We start from the raw sequence: 20,693 nt of genomic DNA, 5'->3' as shown, positions 1-20,693 counted from the left end.
AGTCATGCTTGCTCGACTTCAGTTACAAATATAACTTAAAATAAATAAATAAATCTAGATTTTTCATCATTTCTGGATTGGCTTATTTCTAATGTTCCTCATCAAATGTTCTTTTTTATTATTAATGCATGTTTAATACTTAAAATCTTTAAAAAATGTTGTGTCCCTGAATCAACTGTCACCCCTGTTACTCTGATAAGAATTCCATAGAACACATCACCTGATTATTCTTTTAGTCACATGACACTCCCGGATGTAACATATTTTGGAGGGAAAACTTTCAAGAAGAAGACGAGTAAGTACCACTCTTTAATCAACCCTTTTTTCAATGTTTTAGCAAGATTTTGTAATGTGGCAAAGCATAACACGTCCAACCTGTTACGCTTATTAATAGTGGAAACAATTTTTTTTTTGTAATTTTTATAATATGGCTAATAAACATGTTAAAAATGGTTCTTAGTGGTCACCATGTACTAGCTTGTTGTTCATCATACTAGTAGTAATGGCTAAGTTTAGCATAAAATCTCCCCCCTGTTACCGTCACCCCTGTTATTGCTATGCACTGTAACATGAAATTTCCTTGCAGATTTTAAAAAGGGACATTGTAGCTTTTAGAAAATGTAAATATTACTATAACTGTGTATTCAAAACAGTTATTAATAGAAAATTGAATGTCCTGTAACAGGGTGGACATTTGGCACGTCATGGGTAAAGACTTTGATTTTAAAAAATATTATAATATAATATCCTTAGCTGGACCAATACATTTTTCTTATAGGTTGAAAATCCCTCTTTTAGATGAAATGTTAAAATAATTCAAAATTTTGTATTTTTTGATGAAGAGTGATCACACTGAAATGGCACCGAATAGTAGGAATGACTCTGTTATTTATTCATCTTTTCATGTTGCGTAGGCTACCTTTAATTTTCATTCCTGTAAGTGGGCTTCATTATTTAGGTCATTTTAGTTGTTTTTGTTCGGTTTTGCTGCCTTCATGAGAACTGTGTGACACTTATTGTCAGTAAGATTTTAAAAGAGTCTTTTAATCTTAAATCACTCAAATGCTTTCAGCTAACTGGGACTTCCACGTTTGCAGATCCCGTTTATTTTCGTTTGACAGGCATCTTAGAGGAGGAGGACGTAATCTGACAATAATGCACATGAGAAATGTCTCAGCCGTGCGTTTGAAAATGACTCATCTTCTGCTTAAAACAAGAAGCAAAAGATGTTCCAGATACTTACAATTTATTTTATTAACATCAGAAATGATACACCAACCAATATATATAAATAATAAAACAGTAGGCGAGCAAGGACGTCATTAAAACAGCTCAATAAATAAATACGTTTGTATTGCTGTGACTGTTGGTGTCCAGCACCTGATACATTTTTGACATTTTTATGGAAGCTGCATACAGGAGATATTTTTTCCCAGTCACAACAGCATCATTCGTCTTTTTGTTGTTCTTGTTGCTGTTTTTCAGCAACACTTCAAGAGTTGTTGGATGATTTAAACAATTATTTGAACAAATATTGACATATCTGACCCAGAGGTTCAAATTCTCCTCACCAAAGAGGTTAAAGGACAGCAGCAAACTGGACCAAACTTATGTCGAGTGTTCCCAGACCATTATCTTCAAACAGGAGACCTGCACGAGCCCCTGTGATGTAACTTGGTTTATGAGTACATACAAAAGGGTTAGCTCCATAAAAACTCCAGGAAGGTCAGTATCTCCCCACCCAGCAAAGCATGACTTTACAAGTGCAAAGGCACCGTTTGAGTTCATTAGAAACGTGATCTTCCTTTTTTGGGACGGTGCAAACTCCTCAGACGACCAGCAGATTCAAAGCCACTCACTGTTACTGTCAGGCAGCACTGACATGCTGCCCACCCTGTGAGAAGCTCACACACCATGCATCAGACACCGAGACATAACCTGCTTACGTGTAGATATATGCATATATAAACAGCATAGATGTGTTTTAATATTTTGAAAAAGACAATCCACTAATTCTAGTTGTGGACCTGAAGCAGACACTGTTTTACTGTCCAACCATTTCACATCCCAACAAACAAAAACAGACACCTGCATGTGCATCACTGAAGCGACGGCTGTTATCTGTGTCCAATAAACTTTTGCTTTGGAACCGACTTCAGCCTCGACGACTGTGCAGAGTTTAGATGTCAGTTCGGCCTCTAATCAACAGGTCTTTTCAGACCTTTTCAACCAGGTCTAGAAATAAGGGACTAAGGTTTCTATGGCTCTTAATGGTCAGCCAGATTTATCCCGGGAAATATCTTCTATGGATGAGTGATGCTGCGCGACTTAGGCTTGGTCTGCAATGTTAGTCTTCACAGGGCTTCCAGGCGCGTTGGGCTGTAAGACAGACAGGGGGTCGTCGCAGGAGGCGATGGTCTCTTTAGACACAGCGCCTGTCTGAGCCTGTTCAGGCCGAACGTGATCTGCATCTCTGAGATCTTTTCCAGAACGTGAGGGATTTGCTTCTGTTCGTAAAGGATCAGAGGGGTTCACCTCTTCGCTCCTTCTCTGTCTTTTAACCGAGGGATTCAAGAGCCTCTTCAGCGGGGCTAAGTAGTGTTCAGGCGGCTCGCCATGTGCCACTCGCAGATGACCTCCTTGTAGTCTGAGCAGCCTTCTCCCGCTTGTAGAGTAAAACACATGATGGTGGCTTACTAAATCTAACCAAATGTCCTGGAAGAGACAGTCTTCTCTGTCCCTTTGCCTCTGTTTGGTAGAAAGAAAATGTTTATGGTCTGTTTTTGGCACTTTGTGACTTCATTCAAACTAAGAACATCTAAAACAATACTCACAGATATGTACAGCTTTCCCTTAAAGTCCATGCAGATGAAATGTTTTCTTCTCAAATCAAATATTGACACAAAGTTGCTGGAAGCTGTTCTCACAGGCAAAGTGACTGAAAAAAAAAGCACATTTTCTATTAACAAATGTAACAAGAAAAATTATTTGATTAACAATATTCTGCTTTTAAATTTGAAAATATATTTTGAAGTTTATAAATGTACAGAATTAATCTCAAACTTTCTTTTTTGTTTTGTTTGGTTCAGTTTTTCTCTGATTTTCCTGAACTTCCTTTCAGATCCAAAGCTGATATTTACCCTCTTCAAAATCAAGTAAGCAAAGTCGGTCATACTTAACATTTTCCTTTATTATTGCAGAGGATTGTCTGTATAAGCGGTTCCAGTTGTGTGTTTATATGCAGACTTACCCAGAAAGCCGCTGTAAATGCTGTGTCTCATTGATCCATTCAGCACAGAGTAGAAGCGTCCCATACCGGCAGATGGATCTGCATTTGTTGCCGCGTTCAATCGACCCTGCTGATGTTGAGCTAGTTGTTCTGAATCCTGGAGCCTTGGCCTACAATCCACTGGTACAGACACATGTCCAGCAATCAGGATGACTAAGAAGGAAGCCAGTTGCATGATCGATGGCAATTAAAGGCCTTCTAAAAGCACGAATGTTCAGGATGGTATGTGGTCCGCTACTGGAGGAGGAGAAAGTCCAACGGGTCTATTTAAACAGAGGGTCAATAAACTGGCTAACTCATTTACCAAAATGACTCCAAGCTTGGCTGCAGCAGTTAAGGGTTGCCTAGATGCAATTGAAGTAAGCTGTATGGAAACACGATGCATCACACATGCATAAAAAACAGTTTTCTCCCCTACGTGGAAGTAAAATTTCTCATGTGTTCAAGTTTAACTAACAAAATCTAGCACAGAGCTTAAAGTCTAGAGATAAGAAAGTGCAGAAGAAGAAATGACTGACGGTCATTCTTTGACATTAATGACGGGTTTTCACAATTTTTGCTCATATTTCTTGTTACTTGACCTCACGTGTTGTTAGAAATGTAACATTTATGAAAGCGTTATATAAAGATCAATTAGATTCGTCTAAAATTGGTCGTTTCTTAATGACTGGCCCTCTGTTGCGTCACAGTATCAGGCTAAATGATTTATCCTGTGCTTATTATTAAACTGCACACACTTCCGCTGCTCTCGTTATCTTTTACAAGAGTTCCCGCCCTGTAATTATTCCTGGAAAGCCTGGCCTCATTCTTATTCATGTCTATTTAAAATGGAAAAAAAACTTTCAAACTCAAACATCAAAGGAAGATTACATTTGAATACTAATGTAATGTTTATTGAAAATTGTGCAGATGATCTGCGATTATATGGCATATATTTATAGCAGAAGCTATATAAACTAGCAGTATGTCACATATTCATGAGGAAAATGAAGATTCATGTTACTGTATGGCCTTTAATGAAATCACACACTATTCAAACTGATGCTAGTGTTTGTTTTTGCTTATATTGTAATAGGAGAAAAATGATATTTTTTCAGATTAAAATTTAAATGAGATCAACATAAAGGGCTGCTGTATTCTTGACCCATTTTCTTTGCAACTACGCTTCCACACCTGCAAAAAACCAAAAACATACATAGTGTGCCTTCCTCTTCACCAGGAGGGGGCGCTACATACTGACTCATGAAAAAGACTTTGGCTGCAGGTTCAACATTTGCGCTGGTACTCGGATTTTCTCTGGTCTTTGCCGTCATTCCTGTCATGCGCGTGTGAAGTAACTTAGACACAATAAAATAAAAGATTCGCAACAGATTTTACAAAAACGTATTTTATTATCGTCTCAGGAATACAGTTGACTGCTGTGCACAGCACATACGTACAAAAATAAAAGGAAAACCATTTGCAATATATTATTTTACTTACTCATCATCATATTTTTCAGAAACAAATGATTGGAGAAGTCTGTTGTTTCAAACTAATTTACAATCATTTCAATAATCGGAACTAAGGCAGAAGGTGAGGTATATGTTAAAAAAGAGGGGGTGGACTCGGAGGAAGTACTCTCCTTTCAGTGCAGGAATAGAAAAGTGAGAGAGAAACACAAAGGCTGCCGGTGGCACACCGGGAGTCTGATCCCAGAGCCGCCCGCAGGCCTCCGGTTCCCTACGAACCGACACGTTTTGAAACCAGCTGAACAGATATATAATGAGCGCAATGGCAAAACCCAGACCTGGATCCGGATCCTTAATCAAAGGGGTAAGACAAACCTAGTCCGTTCAGAACACTACATGCATAATGAGGACTTGAGGAAGTAAAGGTTAAGGACCTTTTCTCCGTTACTGCGGTATCATACAACCTTTTATGCCTCTGAACAGCAACATGCAAAAGTCGTACAATTGCGACAGTAAATGTTTCCTTAGTCTTAGAAAGTAAAAACCAAGCTTAGTTGGTGTGTGCACAATATCGATTTCAACAGAAAGCATCATGTTGGAGGAACTGCTGTGGCGTTCCTGTTCCTGCAGTGCTGACAGTGTCTCTCAGGGCCGTACAGAAACTACTCGTCATCAAAACCACGTGCTTTTATTCTTTCGCGTCAGCTAACTGCTTCTGCGCTCCATTAAAAACGCACCTTTTATATATTTTGGATAAATTAGCAAAAATAGCTCTCTGACCTTTTCCTCATGTGGTCAGCCAAGAGAAAAAGCTACATGTGATCATTGCTTCGATGGCTGATCGCTCATAATGACAAATAAGATGCTCAAGGCAAAATCCCCCACAGACACTTATAAGTGGTGTATTCAGATACACACATGACATCCTGGGCATTTCAAGTTGCTCTCTTGGATCACAGTATTCAGAAATAAGCATCCCCTCTCCTGGAAGCGTTTGATTCTTTTTCACGAGGCCTTTTGCTACATAGCTGTTGTACAGTCAGCGCTTTTCTGCTGCACGCATCCCTCAACTCACTGGCTTTGCTTCCAGTCGCTCTCATCTTTGTCCTCTCCGTTACTACCGTGCGTCAGTTTGCACGGCTGGACAATGCCTCGTCATTCCCGACTTAAGGTAAATTGATCATCGCTACAGTCGTTCTGGCTGAAACAGAACAGGACAGGAGTGTGCTCAGTCGGACACATGCATACGTGCTTACGCACACATTCGTCTCTGCTACTAGACAGAAGCTGGAGCTTAAAGGGCGCATAAACCATTGCTCACAGACATTCTGTCAGTGTTTAAAAGGGCATGAGGTAAAATATGATAACATATCTACAAGTGCCTCGCTACTTCCTTTTAATCATATTTCACCGAGCTGGCCTTATACTCGTAGCATAATGAAGGTCAAAGCCAGCTTGATAGCACCTCCTTCCAGCATTTAAAATACTTGAGAAGTTGCGAAAATCATTAGTACTTTCATTGCACATTACAAGAGAACTGTCGTTGTTTTCATCAGGAAAATGGCCTAACAGGTTTTAAACTTTAGAAAGCAAAAATGACGTGGCTGAAACGCAGCTACACGAATAACACAGAGGGCAAATCGCCCACGCCTCTGACCTTTGCGCAAAAATGGCTCAGATGCACAGGATTCTCAGGTCCCTGCGATGACCGTCCAGTCTAAGATTAACTAACAGGAGACCCACGAGTCTGCCACGCAGGTATTTCACCCGATATTATCCACATGTTCGTCAACTTAAACACTCAGTGACTCCTCTGTCCATCTTAGCTATCGTTTGCTTTGTTTGCTTCTTGTGCCCTCTCGTTTCTACTATGGAAAATTACAGTATTAGAAAGAGGAGCATGAGAGGTTGTTAAATTCAAGTATGATATGCTGTATATGCAAAGCCTGAATGAACATCACTAACGTAACCCTTTGGTTCAGCTCATATTCGGCGCTCTCCTGTGAGACTCAGTGACCAATCTGAAGAATGCATAAAAACTCTGTCATAAACGATCCGCTTTATCTAAATATCAAAAACGGAGACACCGTAAGGATCGTTTGCAAATCCCAGGATCTTGAACTGAGAGTAAATGTCGCTTTTCACTCGATTTATTTCGAGTTAAAGCAGCAGACCGTGCCTGCTCTGTAATTTTACTCAGCATGCTGCTTTAACCAACTTCATCGTCACATAAACTTTGCAGTGTAGAGTAAGAGGCCTGATGCAACAGACGGCACCGACTTGAACCGGGGGAAATGTACAGTAGGCAGAGATGGAGGGTATTTTGCGTCATAGTGTTAGGTCTATGATATTCTGTCCCTCCGCCATGTAAAGGAAGAAAACAGGCAAATCCGCATACATGATGAAAGCCAATGCATAAACATTCACATTTTCAGTTTGGACTGATGATCCGGCTACAAAAACTGTTCAAACGAACCCCGGGATTGTCAAAGCTCCCTTGGAGGTGATGGCGACTCCAAATCCAGCTTTCCTTTTTAACAAGAGGCTCCACTGGGTCCTGTGCAGCGTAGAGTCTCGCTTACTAAATTGATCTAATTATGGAAAGAAAATAAAGTGAAAAAACTTCTGGCCCTCTAGGAATTGGGCTAAAGCCCCCCCAGTGGTGTCTGAGGGAGTGATGACTTGCGTATCATTCCTATTTCTGACTTGAGCACCACATTTCTCGCATGCAAGGGTAAGGGGGGGCCGCAAGAAGGAATTCAAGGCACCGCCACCTCATGACAAAGCAAGAAGAAAACAACCGTTATTTTTTCAAGTGCTCTAGTTGCCCTGACCGTGACAGAGACACGCAAATGCAACGGGTGGGAAATGTCTATAGTCCTTGATAGATGACGACGACAACAACAAAAACAAACAAAAAAAAACCTTAGAAGTAAACAGGCATTCTTCTGTGTAAAAATTTCATGCACACATTTTCTACATCCTTGGGACACGGTGCTTTGAGGTAATAACAAATCCATTTGAAAAAGATGAGCTGTCATCCACCGACAGGACAAAAACTCAACCAATTCCAGCAAGCACCCATAAAACCAGAGGGGACAAACGACGCCTCTCCGTGCCCTTCATATCATAAAAGGATGAAAATCACAAAAGCAGCAAAGAATGGCATTTTTGATCATTTCTAATACAAAGTAAACTACCCAAATATACATATAAAGTTTGAATAAATACTATCAGATATAACTGTGTTTCTTTATTTTATAGTCCATTTTTGTCTTTTTTGTGTTTGTATGTAGTATACGGTATTTATGTTACCTGGGAGATAATCCACATGTGCAAATACGTTTGTTATTGCCACTTTTTGCTCGTCATATTCGGGGTAGGAAGTGCGTTACAGTCATGGCAGTTGTGGCCTTGTTGCCCCTCTTCACGCGGCCATGCTTGCTGAGTGCGATGTAGGATCCTCTGTAAACCAGAGACTCGTAGGCGTTGTAATTGTTCGCGAGCAAGCTCTCCTTGAACTTGCATTCGTCGTGGAAGACTGTCTGGAGGCGACAAAGAGACAGGACATGCTTTACAACGAGCTGCTCGACACAAATGCAAACAGAGACACAAGTTTGAAGCTTAAATAAGACTGTGAGCAATGAACAGTAATAAAAACAGTGAAATCTCACTGTTGTGGGTTTTAAAGAATCATTTTTTCAGTTGTTTGTGTTACTTCGCTGCAATGCTGTGCACTCAAAAAATGATTTTTGGATTTACTTTAAACAGTTATGTCAAATCCAATTCAATTTTATTTATACAGCTCCAAATCACAACAACAGTCGCCTCAAGGCGCTTTATACTGTAAGGTAGGCCCTACAACAATGAACAATGACCCCCTATGAGCAGCACTTTGGCGACAGTGGGAAGGAAAAACTCCCTTTTAACAGGAAGAAACCTCCGGCACAACCAGGCTCAGGGAGGGGCTGCTTCCACCTGACTGTGTTTAGTAACTATAAAGAATTAAACATGTTTTACTCCAAAATGCTGTCCTGACTAAATGAAAAGCCACTGCAGCTCTGTGGAACCACCCAGCGGAGCTTTTTTAATGTCAGCCGGTAACTTGAAAACTCAATAAGTCATTGAAGGTTTCAGGTTTTTATTATTACCCATACTAGGCCTTGCTCCTACTTTCTGCTATCAATCTGATCTAACTCCAAATCTTGCAAGTATTGCTTTCTGAGATGCAATATTTCAGACCTAAAACCTCCAGCAAATATTCTCAAATAAATAAAATAAGAACAATTTTGGAGACAAAACTGCTCGTCTTTGAATATCTGACACTGTGAAATATCTGACCCTTCTCTGCTGTGCTGAGCTGGCTATGCATGACTTGCACAGTGTGCAACAGTCACACTCGCCATCAGAGACCATGTGGCCTAATTCAGTCTCTTATCAGATCATCACCATGCTCTCAAGCTAACGCTTCATCACTCATGACCAGATAAGTGATTCACATTCTGTCTGTCAAATATGTTTTCCACAATCACATTCATGTGTCAGCAGGGCTCCACTAAACATAATGTTCCTTCCCGCACCACTCGGAGCTAATAACTGTCATCAATGTGCTTAAAAGCAAACCGATCACGTCAGCTCAAACAAGCACGTGTTTCCTGTCTGATAAGGTCATTAAAAGGATGGCATGTGGGAGAATCTGATAACAGCATCGACCAAGAGTCGTTTCTATGCCCCACTTTTGTTTATAAATAAACACAGAGCAGATGAGGAGTTCAGTGACGAACTAAATAAAAGGAATGTAAACTGTGCTCTAGCTACCATCACATTGGGAATGTGAGGTCATTGGGCAATAATAAGATGCACAAGCTTGAAACTCTGATTAAGACCCAGAGTACTCCAGTTATCCAAGTCAAGCAATGGAGGAGATGATGGAGTTGCAAAACACTAAAAGGAAGAATTATAAAGCATCTGATGAGGTCCTCAGGCAATAAAATGCTCAACCTCAGAGAATCAGAGGATATAAAATATATCAAATACAAGACTTGAGCTGACAGCTATCAATAAAAACCCTGATGAAACTCAGAGGTTTCCATGTGTCACCTTGCTTGCCATGTTGAAAGAAAACCTGCTCTACCTCAAGGCATCTTCAGCGCCTTTAAAACACTGAGTCATTTTGTTTTATTGGATCCTGAATCCATATTTTCAAAAGACCACAAAGGCTGTTGAGGAGAACAAGCAAACAAAGTCATGAGTAATAACTGCCAGGAAACTCTTAAGAACAGATTGTCTTTTGTAGAATTAAATGTTTAACAAGAGAAATAAAGTGAACATGTTTGAAGGGCAGGATTATGGAGGCCTGTGGAAGGTGCTGCCCATGTGCCTCTCAACATGTGTGTGCTGCGCCATTTGCCATTAAAATCGATTTTCAACTGTGCTGACAGGTTTCTTGTCACCAGGGGGGTTTCCCTCCTCCTCTTGCTCTCTTTCTCTCTGACACACACACACACACACACACACACACACACACACACACACACACACACACGGTACAGCCCTGTGATCTAAATCCCTCATCTGTTAACCTCATCATTATTTACCCATCGGCCAACAGGCCTCGCACACTTGCTTTAAATATAGCTTTAGAAATTCCTGATGAAACTGAAATATAGGTTTCGCAGGCCGTAGCGTGCAGCTCCCCTGCAGCCACATAAGGCAAGAGTCTCTTTCCAATTTATGACAGGCAAACAGAAAAAAGGCGGATCGAGCTCCAAGTGCGTCCTGATTTCAGGATCCAATTAACCAACAGTGCTGAACAATAAACGAAATACTGTGCATACCTACCGTTCCGTATAACCTCCCACGGCTGTTCATTGCGACAAACAGCTCACTCTTCACTCCATATAGGCTCACCACTCCTCTCTCCACCGTCGAGATCTCTATTAGACCTGATACATGACAAAGATGCGTTACGTTAGAGTGAGCAGTGAGGTACATACCAAAGGAGCATCCTGGCTAAGTGCGTGCGTTTTGCCACTGTAGCATTGTGCTTTCTCTGCGTCTATGGGTGTAACCTTGCAGGTTGCTGCGCAGCATGCCGAGCCTTTGTTCTGCATCTTTCACCCCATCTTCCATTTGCATCCAGGCGCATTAATTTAGCGCATTGTGGTTATCGCAATAATAGCTGTCCTAATTGCACGGCGTGCACGGCTATTGGTCTCCCGGACCGCCCTCAGAGGGCTGCGTAAAAATAAGTTGTGTCTAAAAGCGTCCATACATTCGTGACATGGTTGAGCTGGAGGAGGAGGGGGAGGAAGAGGGGTTTTTCAGTACTGATGGATACGTGCTTTAACAGATTTGTCTTTGCCGTGGAAGAAATTCAGTTCTCTCCCCGACTCGGATGAGACGCGATCATGCAAATGAATAGAGGGGATAGACTAGCCTGCTCATCGCAGATCCATGCTTATTGACCGTCTCTCTTTTATGTCTATTGCATTACATTGGTGGAGATATAACTCACTGTACTGGTTTTCATTATGTACACCGTTTATCCTGCCGTCGGGGAGGATCTGAAGGTGAAACCCGATGCCCACGTTGCAGTAGAGCCTCCGCACTCTTTTGATGCCCAGCAGATAGTCACTCTCCCAATTCAGCTCCGGTTTCTCTCCGGAGATCCCGAGCACAGAGCGCGAGAAGAGGGTCTCCCATCGTTTCTCCAGTAAAGTTGCATTTGTCCTGCTGCTCGGTAAAGGGTACGCTGACACGATCCCCAGCAGAAAGCCCAGGAGAACCACTGCGGTCAGCGTCCAGTGCGGCGTGCCGGCCTCGCAGGACATACTGACGAGGAGCCTTTGCGCAACGGCCATCCGGTTTACCTTCGGGCCACGTGGTCAAAATTAATGACCCTAAAAATACCGCTCTTCTTGTTTTGCTTCCTTCGGCATGCTGACTGAGGGTTATTTTTGGAGCACAGATCAGTGCTTTGGGCATGAAACGCAAGCCCCGGTGCAGACGAGGAGAGGAGACGGGAGAGTGCGCGGCAGAGCTGGAGGTGATGGTGATGGTGATGTTGGTGGTGGTGGTGGTGATTACCATGTTTTGCAGCTCCCCCGCGCCCCTCTCTCTCACACACACACTCACTCTCTCTCTCCCTTTTCTGACAGCCTCTCTCTCTCGGTAAGAGTTCAGAATATTGCGCTCACCAAAAACCCTTCAACCTCGCCAAGACTATCGCATCCCTAGATGACATCATGCTGACTTCACCCGCAGGGTTATTGCAAAGGCAGAAAAAACAGCAGGTCTGTGGAGATGTGAGGGGGATAGCTGCTGTTTCTGCCTAACTGGAAGAGAAGAAAGCTTATTGGCGTTCCGCGGTATGGGACGCGACGGGCACTCGGGCTGCTCCCAAATTGGGTCGGTGGTCATATGTCTACCCGATCGCTTCCTTATTTAGAAGGAAGGTGTAAAAACAGGCCCACTTGTCACCGGAGAGCAATGACAGGGCTCTTGTGCTGGTCGCTCTTCTTTCCTGCCACGTTTAAGACTTTTCCCCAGCAAATCTAGGCTTTTTTAAGCCTAAACTGAAATGTCAGCTGGGCCAGAGAGCCAGCGGGGAGCTCGCACCAATCAACGGCAAAGATCAAGGTTCAAGCCTTCAGTGCAGGCTAGCATCCGCCCCCCTGACCTTGAACAAGACACTGAGCGCCTCTGAACTCAACAGCACGACCGGGTAACGGAGGCCCAAAGTGTCATTTTAATCATGTCAGGTTTTTCCACGTATACCCTAAGCCGTGCATTTCTCACGGCGCATTCGTGAGAACTACGAGGAGCACTGGAGAGGCCCGTCACGAAACGGCGCACATTGTCGGCGTGCCATTCCGTGTAACATGAAAGCCTGTCGTCTTGTCCATGTAATGGATAATGCCACCAACAGTATGTCCATGCGTCAGTGAGCCCAACGCAGCTGCGCACCAACAGCTCTCTCGCACACATCAGTTCCCCAAGATTTCCAAAGGATGGCACCATTTCCAAGTTCATTTGTAGCGCTCATGTCTTTAAGCTTCGGCTTTGGCAGAATTGTGGACGCTGTAAACGGCTCATTTAAATAAATGATCCAGAACTTGTTTCAGATTTAATTAAAGAAACGCTTCTGACCTCTGTCATGTAATGTTTGATTTTTAAACACTGTCGCATGAAGGACCAAATACACCACCTCATTGAAAACGCAGATCTTTTATTTTGTATAAAATCTATTTGGTAACTGCACATTTATACACAGCCTGACAGGTGTACAGTGAAAATGATATAAACTCTGAAATAAGTAGCTGAAGTCATGTGATAAAACAGAAAATCAAAAACAACTTCTGGCCTTAAATCACTAAGTCACTTTGTTTTAATACAAGGAGAACATCTCCACTCATCCAGTTACAGACAACTGCAGTTAACGGAAACTGTTTATTGACCACTGATGAGACGTATGACCCCGACGAATCACTGCTGACAAAGGACACGATTTCTTAAATGAACCATGAAAACAGAAAAAGAAACTCAAACCATGTCGCTTGTGTAAAGGGCTTAACAGACCTCAGCAACGAGCTCTGCAGTGTCCCCAAAGCCAACAGAGGGGGTGAAATGGGTAATATTAAAATAAATTACAGCTTTATGAATGCTTCTATAACACATCTATACAAATAATTTATTTTCACAGAAAGAGCCTTCACCCCTGCACCTGTGACAGATGCCGAAAAAAAAAGTCCAATAGTTTTAATACATGCTATATTGTAATAGAAGCATAATAAATAAATACATATGTACAAAACATGTTTGGAAAATGTACAGGCACTTGTAAAACAACCTTTCAGTTAATGCTAGACATGGAGGATAAGTCGATTGCTTGGCAGTAATGTCAACATGACAAATTCTCTGGTCTTCCATGCAGGAAATAGGATCCTTCTGTTGTACCAACCGAACAGTTTGTGTAGGATCAGAAAAGAAGGACTCAACACAAATTCTCAGCAAGAACTGACACAAACATGGATTCTTCATCATTTGGCCAAGATGATGCTCCGTGATGTAAAGCATTATTCAGGCTACTCTTTCCTCTTGCTGTCGGTGCAGCAAGAGAAGAAACAAAAAACTGCATTTGAGTCATACCAACTATTACTCTCACACTTACTCATGACTTCTTGCAATCTGTCCTCCATGTTATGCATACATACAAACACGCACGGCCTCCATCGCCCTTGCTTGCATGATTTTCAGTAACCAAATGTTGACATGCACTGCATAACTTTTTGGGAGATGTTTTCCAGAACGGTTGCTATGACGTGGGCATCCATAAGACATCACTCTGCGTGTTTACCGTTCACGTCTGGGATTATATAACAAGCCCATCTGGATGTCCTAGATTGTCATTTAAAAAAAAAAAAAAAAAACTTAAACGGGGCTTAGGCAACGGGGAAAGTGTGTTATTATTACTCGACAGGATAAGCAGTCCACTAGTCTAGATTACCTCTCTTGATTATCTACACAAAGGACATTTGATGCGATATTCCCATTCAGCTGAACAGCCTAATTGCTAAATCATCACAGTCAGAAACTTCACTTCAGCACGTTGCATAACAAATTCCCATAGGGATTATACAGTAAAAATGTATGCAAATATTCGCAGTAAACAGCACTAAAAGATGGCACTAGACGAGGAAGGGAGGGATAAGAGGAGACTCAGAGTATAGCTCACTGATGGTGAAAGAAAAAAAGGTCTCCTAATAAGGCTTTGGGCCAGAACAGGCCTTGGCATTGCCGCTCCAAATCTTTGGAAATATACAGCAGGAATGAAACACCCTGACGGTGCACGCGATTGCCGTCTACCACTGGTACAAAATTTCCCATAGGTGTTAAATAAGGATGAGATGCTGTGACTGAAGAAAATGAGTCACATTTTCACCTTTCGGTGACTCCCACATGCCATCGTCCTCCTGGACGTGACCAATCCCAGGAGGAGAAATGGATACTGATGGCCCAACAGAACTACCACATCCCCATATGTACCCCACCCACGTATGGAGTTAGTTTACTTATGGTGGAGACTAGACAAGTGTAATGACGAAAGCACATTTGACAGAAAAAAGGTCGATTATAAAGTAGAAAGATGATGACATTTAGCAGGAAGGGACGGTCTAATAAGAGATCATACAGAGTTGGCAAGACCATCTCTGGAGGCTCTCAAATTAATGAATAAAGTAGCATATTTCTGAAGAAACCAATTTGTCTGTTCTGCCATCTTGCATTAGATTGACGACTCCCCACGCTCACCTAATTTAATTTTAAATGTCATTATGTAAGATGACCATTATGGAAAATGCCTTAGTGACAGTGAAGACGAGTGAGCAAAGACAAAAACCGACTGCACTGTGTAAAACCGTAGCTTAAGATAATTAAAAAATACGATTCAGAAAAGTTAGTTGGTGTATTCGAGGTTGACGGGTTGTACAGTAAATCTGTTTGAAGGTACCTGAGGAAAAAGGTGGACAGAAATTATGCCGTGACAGTTTTAAAGAGACACGTCTGTTGAATTCAATAGGTTTCAGTACACACTGTACCTCATCGGACCTGAGCAGGTGGTGACTCTTCTGGTAGCAGATAATTCCTGCTATAACACGGCAAACGGCTCCTGACTTTACCTTCGGTAAGCCAGTTTCACACGCCACACGCTAACAGATATACCTTAATGCAGAGTGTCGCTGAAAGCAAAAAAATGTTACTAGCAAAAGGCTTTCTGGGAACAGTAGTGCAGCGAGTACCACTCGTGGAACCTGAAGGGTTGATTATTGGCGATCCCATCACTCAGTTTCTGAGGTCCTTTTGGTCAAAGACAATCTGACTGGCCAGGTAGATGGCGACAGCTCCAAAGATGGCAGAGCAAGCGATATAGGCAGTGACGGACTGAGCAAACTGAACAATCATGCCCATGAAGAGGGTGGGGAAAACCTGAGAGAGGAGAAAGGTGCTGTCTAAGATGGCAAAGTCCAAGCCCACACCGCGTTTCTCAAAGCCCGACTCGGCTTCGTCCTGCTCGGGGGCGTTGGCGCTGTGAGACGAACCGTTTTGGCTTTGCGGGCCGGGGTAGTACTCGTAACTGTCCTGGCTGAACAAGGCGTGCCTGTAAGGAGGCCCCGTTTGGTGGTTCAGTCCACCCTCCTCTTCCACAGGAGTCAAATACACAGAGTCCCGCATGGCTGTTACACCGTTTTTATGTCTGCTTTTGGTTATTCTTTTTGGCATGTAGACCTGAAATGAGAAAGGAATCATTGACTGTAATCATCTAAAACATGTCTTTGAATATCCAGTTCTTACTTCTATACTTACCTCTATCTCCTTGTGGTAATGGCAGGTGAGTGTGTAAGGGAGGGTCTGCAGTGTCGCGTATGCATAGCCAGTGAGAGCTGCCATTACAGTGACCAAGACGACGCTTTTGGACAGGCAGATGACCAAAGCGGAGACTGTGAAGCTCACCATGCTGCTCAGGTAAACCCACCGGGATCCCAAATGCCGAACCAAACGACTCATAACCAGAGAGAAAAAGGTTGAGGTAGCACACTGCAGGAACAGGCCCATGCTGCCCATACGGATTCCTGAAAGAAACAACAGCGTCCAGAAAGTATAAGAACGAGCAAAACGAGTGAAGGACGATAAAAGATGGATTTATGTCATCAGCTGCAGTCGAATATTCTGCACTGACTCCTTCTAGAAAGCATTCTAGTGAAAAAAAGTGCCTTGGAGTGACGTTTGCTGAACTCTGCAGCACGGACACCTAGTTTGGTCTGACTAATCGTTACACAGCATCAAGTTTAGAATAATGCTGAAAAGAGACACACACAGGCTGACCCAAGGCATGGGCTGTTTGGAGGGGGTGTCACAGGCTGACCAACAGCAAATCTTACTCACTATTGTCAAAGTTCCTGAATCCTTCCTTAGTTATGCTGCAATAGGTGCAAGCTGCTGGGGGGTTCTGGGTGTTTCTTCTTCACTCACTATGTGTTAATAGTAGTGCTGTCAGTGTTAATCTCGTTAAAATGACGTTAACGCCATAACAATTCAATTTTATTTATACAGCACAAAATCACAACAACAGTCGCCTCAAGGCACTTTATATTGTACAGTAGATCGTACAATAATAGATACAGAGAAAACCCAACAATCATATGACCCCGAATGAGCAAGCACTTTGGCGACAGTGGGAAGGAAAAACTCCCTTTTAACAGGAAGAAACCTTCGAAAGAACCAGGCTCGGGGAGGGGCGGGGCCATCTGCTCTGATTGGTTGGGGTGAGAGAAGGAAGACAGGATAAAAGACATGCTGTGGAAGAGAGACAGAGGTTAATAACAAGTATGATTCAATGCAGAGAGGTCTGTTAACACATAGTGAGTGAGGAAGGTGACTGGAAAGGAAAAACTCAATGCATCATGGGAATCCCCGGCAGCCTACGTCTATTGCAGCATAACTAAGGGAGGATTCAGGGTCACCTGGTCCAGCCCTAACTATATGCTTTAGCAAAAAGGAAAGTTTGAAGCCTAATCTTGAAAGTAGAGATAGTGTCTGTCTCCTGAATCCAAACTGGAAGCTGGTTCCATAGAAGAGGGGCCTGAAAACTGAAGGCTCTGCCTCCCATTCTACTTTTAAATACTCTAGGAACAACAAGTAGGCCTGCAGAGCGAGAGCGAAGTGCTCTAATAGGGTGATATGGTCCTACTGGTGTTGGCCAGAGGGGCCGATGGCGCGATATGGCAGCCTCGCTTCTGTCAGTCTGCCCCAGGGCAGCTGTGGCTACAACTGTAGCTGCCTCCACCAGTGTATGAATGTGAGAGTGAATGAATAGTGGCATTGTAAAGCGCTATATAAATCCAATCCATTATTATTATTATTATTATTACTACAAGTAGGGCTGGGCCATATCATACCGTTCATGGTAATACCGGTATAATGTTGGGCAACGATAAGAAAATGAAATATTGTGATAAAATATGGGTAAAATGTGCAGTGCCTTTGTTTTCATACGCACATGGCGGTGACGCAGAATGAGAAGCGCGAGAGCGGATCGTTGAATGAAACAGATGAACCAGAACTGGTTTGTAAAAATGCTGCAGCTTCACTGGTGTGGAACTGGTTTGGCTTTCGTCCGTCAGATACACAACAAAGCACTATTTTTGGTAGAGCATGCTAGCGGGCCGTCGTTATTACCGTGTTGTTTGGAAAATACGGCGCACTTAAAATCAATCCTTTGATTTTTCTGAAAGTTGACAGAGCCCCTTATAACCCCGTGTGCCTTATGTATGAACTCTGGTTGTGTTTACTGACCTGGAAACGATTTTATGTGCACGGCGCTCGAAAATCTGTCAAATGTTTCAGTGCGACTTTGCTGAGCTACCAAGCCGCACCGCTTGATGCATTGTGGGAGCGTTACGGCTATCGTAGGCGGAGCCTTGCGGAGTGATACGTACTGTGCTTCAACATGATATTACCGTACTGTGTGTGTATAACCTCTTTTTAAGTGTTGTGGATATTATACATGGTTATGCTGAGGATATGTCGGCCAGTTTCCACTGGAAACGCCTTTTGGTTAAACTGTCAGCGAGGAATTTGCACTGTTACATTTTTATATAACATTAATGCACATAAAAAACAGCTGCTTGTTTAAGTGAAAATACATTGATGGGTTTTTTTTTTTGCACTAATAAAGTTGTGGAGTCGTAAAGTATTTTGTCTCGTGTTAATTATATCGTCAGTTATATCGTTATCACAAATTTTCAAATGTATATGGTGATAAATATTTTTGGCCATATCGCCCTGCTCTAACTACAAGGTCATTAAGAGGAGATGGGGCCTGATTATTTAAGACCTTGTATGTGAGGAGCAGGATTTTGAATTCTGGATTTAACAGGAAGCCAAAACAGGAGAAATCTGCTCTCTCTTTCTAGTCCCTGTCAGGACTCTTGCTGCAGCATTTTGGATTAGCTGAAGGCTTTTCAGGGAATTTTTAGGACATCCTGATAATAATGAATTACAGTAGTCCAGCCTGGAAGTAATAAATGCATGAACTAGTTTTTCAGCGTCACTCTGAGACAGGATATTTCTAATTTTAGAGATGTTGCACAAATGGAAGAAAGCAGTCTTACATATTTGTTTAATATGTGCATTGAAGGACATGTCCTGGTCAAAAATGACTCCAAGGTTCCTCACAGCGTTACTGGAGGCCAAGGTAATGACATCCAGAGTAAGAACGTGGTTAGAGACCATATTTCTAAGCTTTTCAGGGCCGAGTACAATAACCTCAGTTTGATCTGAATGAAGAAGCAGAAAGTTAGCGGCCATCCAGGTCTTTATGTCTTTAAGACATTCCTGCAGTTTAACTCATTGGTGTGTGTTATCTGGCTTCATGGACAGATAGAGCTGGGTGTCATCTGCATAGCAGTGTAAATGTATGCTATGTCTTCTAATGATGCTGCCTAAGGGAAGCATGTATAATGTAAACAGAATTGGTCCTAGCACTGAACCCTGTGGAACTCCATAATTAACCTCAGTGTGTGAAGAGGACTCTCCATTTACATGCACAAACTGGAATCTATTAGATAGATATGATACAAACCACTGCAGCACAGTACCTGTAATACCTACAGCATGTTCTAATCGCTCTAATAGGATATTATGGTCGACAGTATCGAACGCTGCACTGAGGTCTAGCAGGACAAGCACAGAGATGAGTCCACTGTCAGAGGCCATAAGAAGATCATTTGTAACCTTCACTAAAGCTGTTTCTGTGCTGTGATGAGCTCTGAAACCTGACTGAAACTCTTCAAATAAACCATTCCTCTGCAGATGATCTGTTAGCTGTTTGACATCTACTCTTTCAAGGATGTTTGATATACCATACCACCTTTATTTATAAAGCACTTTAACATAAAACCAGAGTTCACAAAGTGCTGTACATGCTAAAAGCATAAGTAAAGAAAATTAAAATGAGATAAAAGAAATAACTAAAAAACTAAAATAAATTGAAACATGTCAAAACAAATTGAGTCAACCCCTCTAATCAATGCCAAAGGCTTCAGCGAATAAATATGTTTTAAGAAGACTTTTAAATTCAGAGAGAGAAAAGGCCTGCCTAACATGCAAGGGTAGATCATTCCACAACTTTGGAGCAACTACAGCAAAAGCACGATCACCTTTAGATTTATACTTAGTTTTTGGTACCTTAAGGAGCTGCTGATTGGCGGACCTAAGGGAACGGGGAGGTGTATATGGTTGTAGTAGCTCCGAGAGGTAGGGGGGGCCAGGCCATTAAGAGATTTAAAAGCAAATAAGAGAATTTTAAAAACAATCCTAAAATATACAGGTAGCAGTGGAGTGAAATTAAAATTGGGGTAATGTGCTCAAACTTTTTTGTTCCAGTTAAAAGACGTGCTGCAGCATTTTGCACAACCTGCAGGCGCCTAATGGACACATCACTAACCCCAAAATAAAGTGCGTTACAATAATCCAGCCTAGAAGTAACAAAGGCATGGATTACTGTCTCAAAATGCTGTTTCGATAAGATAGGCTTTATTTTGGCTAATTCCCTCAAATGAAAAAAGCTAGATCTTACAACAGCTCTGACCTGGCTTTCAAGTTTAAGATTTGCCTCTATTTTAACTCCCAGATTAGTGATGACTGGTTTAACATACTGTGCCAGTGAACCAAGATCTATAATAGTGGCCTCAGAAGCGCCACCAAAAACCATCACTTCTGTTTTCTGTTCATTAAAATGTAAAACGTTCAAAGCCATCCAGGCCCTTATATCATCAAGGCATCTGAGCAGCGGGTCTACTGAGAAGCCATTTATCTTTTTAAGTGGGAAATAAATCTGGGAGTCATCGGCGTATGAAAGGAAGGCAAATCTCTGTTAGCAAGTTAGCGCGGAT

General features: G+C 42.3%; 3 protein-coding genes across 7 annotated transcripts in view; all 3 read right to left on the bottom strand.

Moving 5' to 3' along the window:
• Nucleotides 1-1,397: 1,397 nt before the first annotated feature.
• LOC146627531 (fibroblast growth factor 23-like) lies at nt 1,398-3,563 on the bottom strand. Its single transcript, XM_085357176.1, has 3 exons — nt 3,251-3,563; nt 2,835-2,938; nt 1,398-2,748 (listed from the first exon to the last, which is right to left on the bottom strand). The coding sequence occupies exons 1-3, from the start codon at nt 3,462-3,464 to the stop codon at nt 2,329-2,331; spliced, it is 738 nt and encodes a 245-aa protein (XP_085213302.1). The 5' UTR covers nt 3,465-3,563; the 3' UTR covers nt 1,398-2,328.
• Nucleotides 3,564-4,690: 1,127 nt separating this feature from the next.
• Nucleotides 4,691-12,066, bottom strand: LOC146627530 (fibroblast growth factor 6-like). 2 transcript variants are annotated; one of them, XM_085358988.1, is made up of 3 exons: nt 11,258-12,066; nt 10,582-10,685; nt 4,691-8,285 (listed from the first exon to the last, which is right to left on the bottom strand). In XM_085358988.1, exons 1-3 carry the CDS (start codon nt 11,601-11,603, stop codon nt 8,109-8,111), a joined length of 627 nt encoding a protein of 208 aa, XP_085215114.1. In that variant the 5' UTR covers nt 11,604-12,066; the 3' UTR covers nt 4,691-8,108. The 2 variants fall into 2 exon arrangements, with proteins under 2 accessions (XP_085215114.1, XP_085215115.1); XM_085358989.1 differs by having other exon boundaries at nt 11,282-12,066.
• Nucleotides 12,067-12,973: 907 nt separating this feature from the next.
• Nucleotides 12,974-20,693, bottom strand: part of LOC146627529 (solute carrier family 45 member 3) — a 50,114-nt gene continuing 42,394 nt past the window's right edge. For all 4 annotated transcript variants that reach the window (XM_085358983.1, XM_085358984.1, XM_085358985.1 and 1 more), the window contains 2 exons: nt 16,105-16,370; nt 12,974-16,026 (listed from right to left, as the gene is read on the bottom strand). In XM_085358983.1, the coding sequence (XP_085215109.1) occupies nt 15,583-16,026; nt 16,105-16,370 (710 nt within the window). In that variant the 3' untranslated portion in view covers nt 12,974-15,582. The remainder of the gene's footprint in view (nt 16,027-16,104; nt 16,371-20,693) is intronic.

Source organism: Diplotaxodon limnothrissa, linkage group LG7, assembly GCF_057381915.1.
Source record: "Diplotaxodon limnothrissa isolate DT_005_m linkage group LG7, D_limnothrissa_male_GT1.1, whole genome shotgun sequence".
NCBI lineage: Eukaryota > Metazoa > Chordata > Actinopteri > Cichliformes > Cichlidae > Diplotaxodon > Diplotaxodon limnothrissa.
This window is presented reverse-complemented; position numbering and strand designations above follow the sequence as displayed.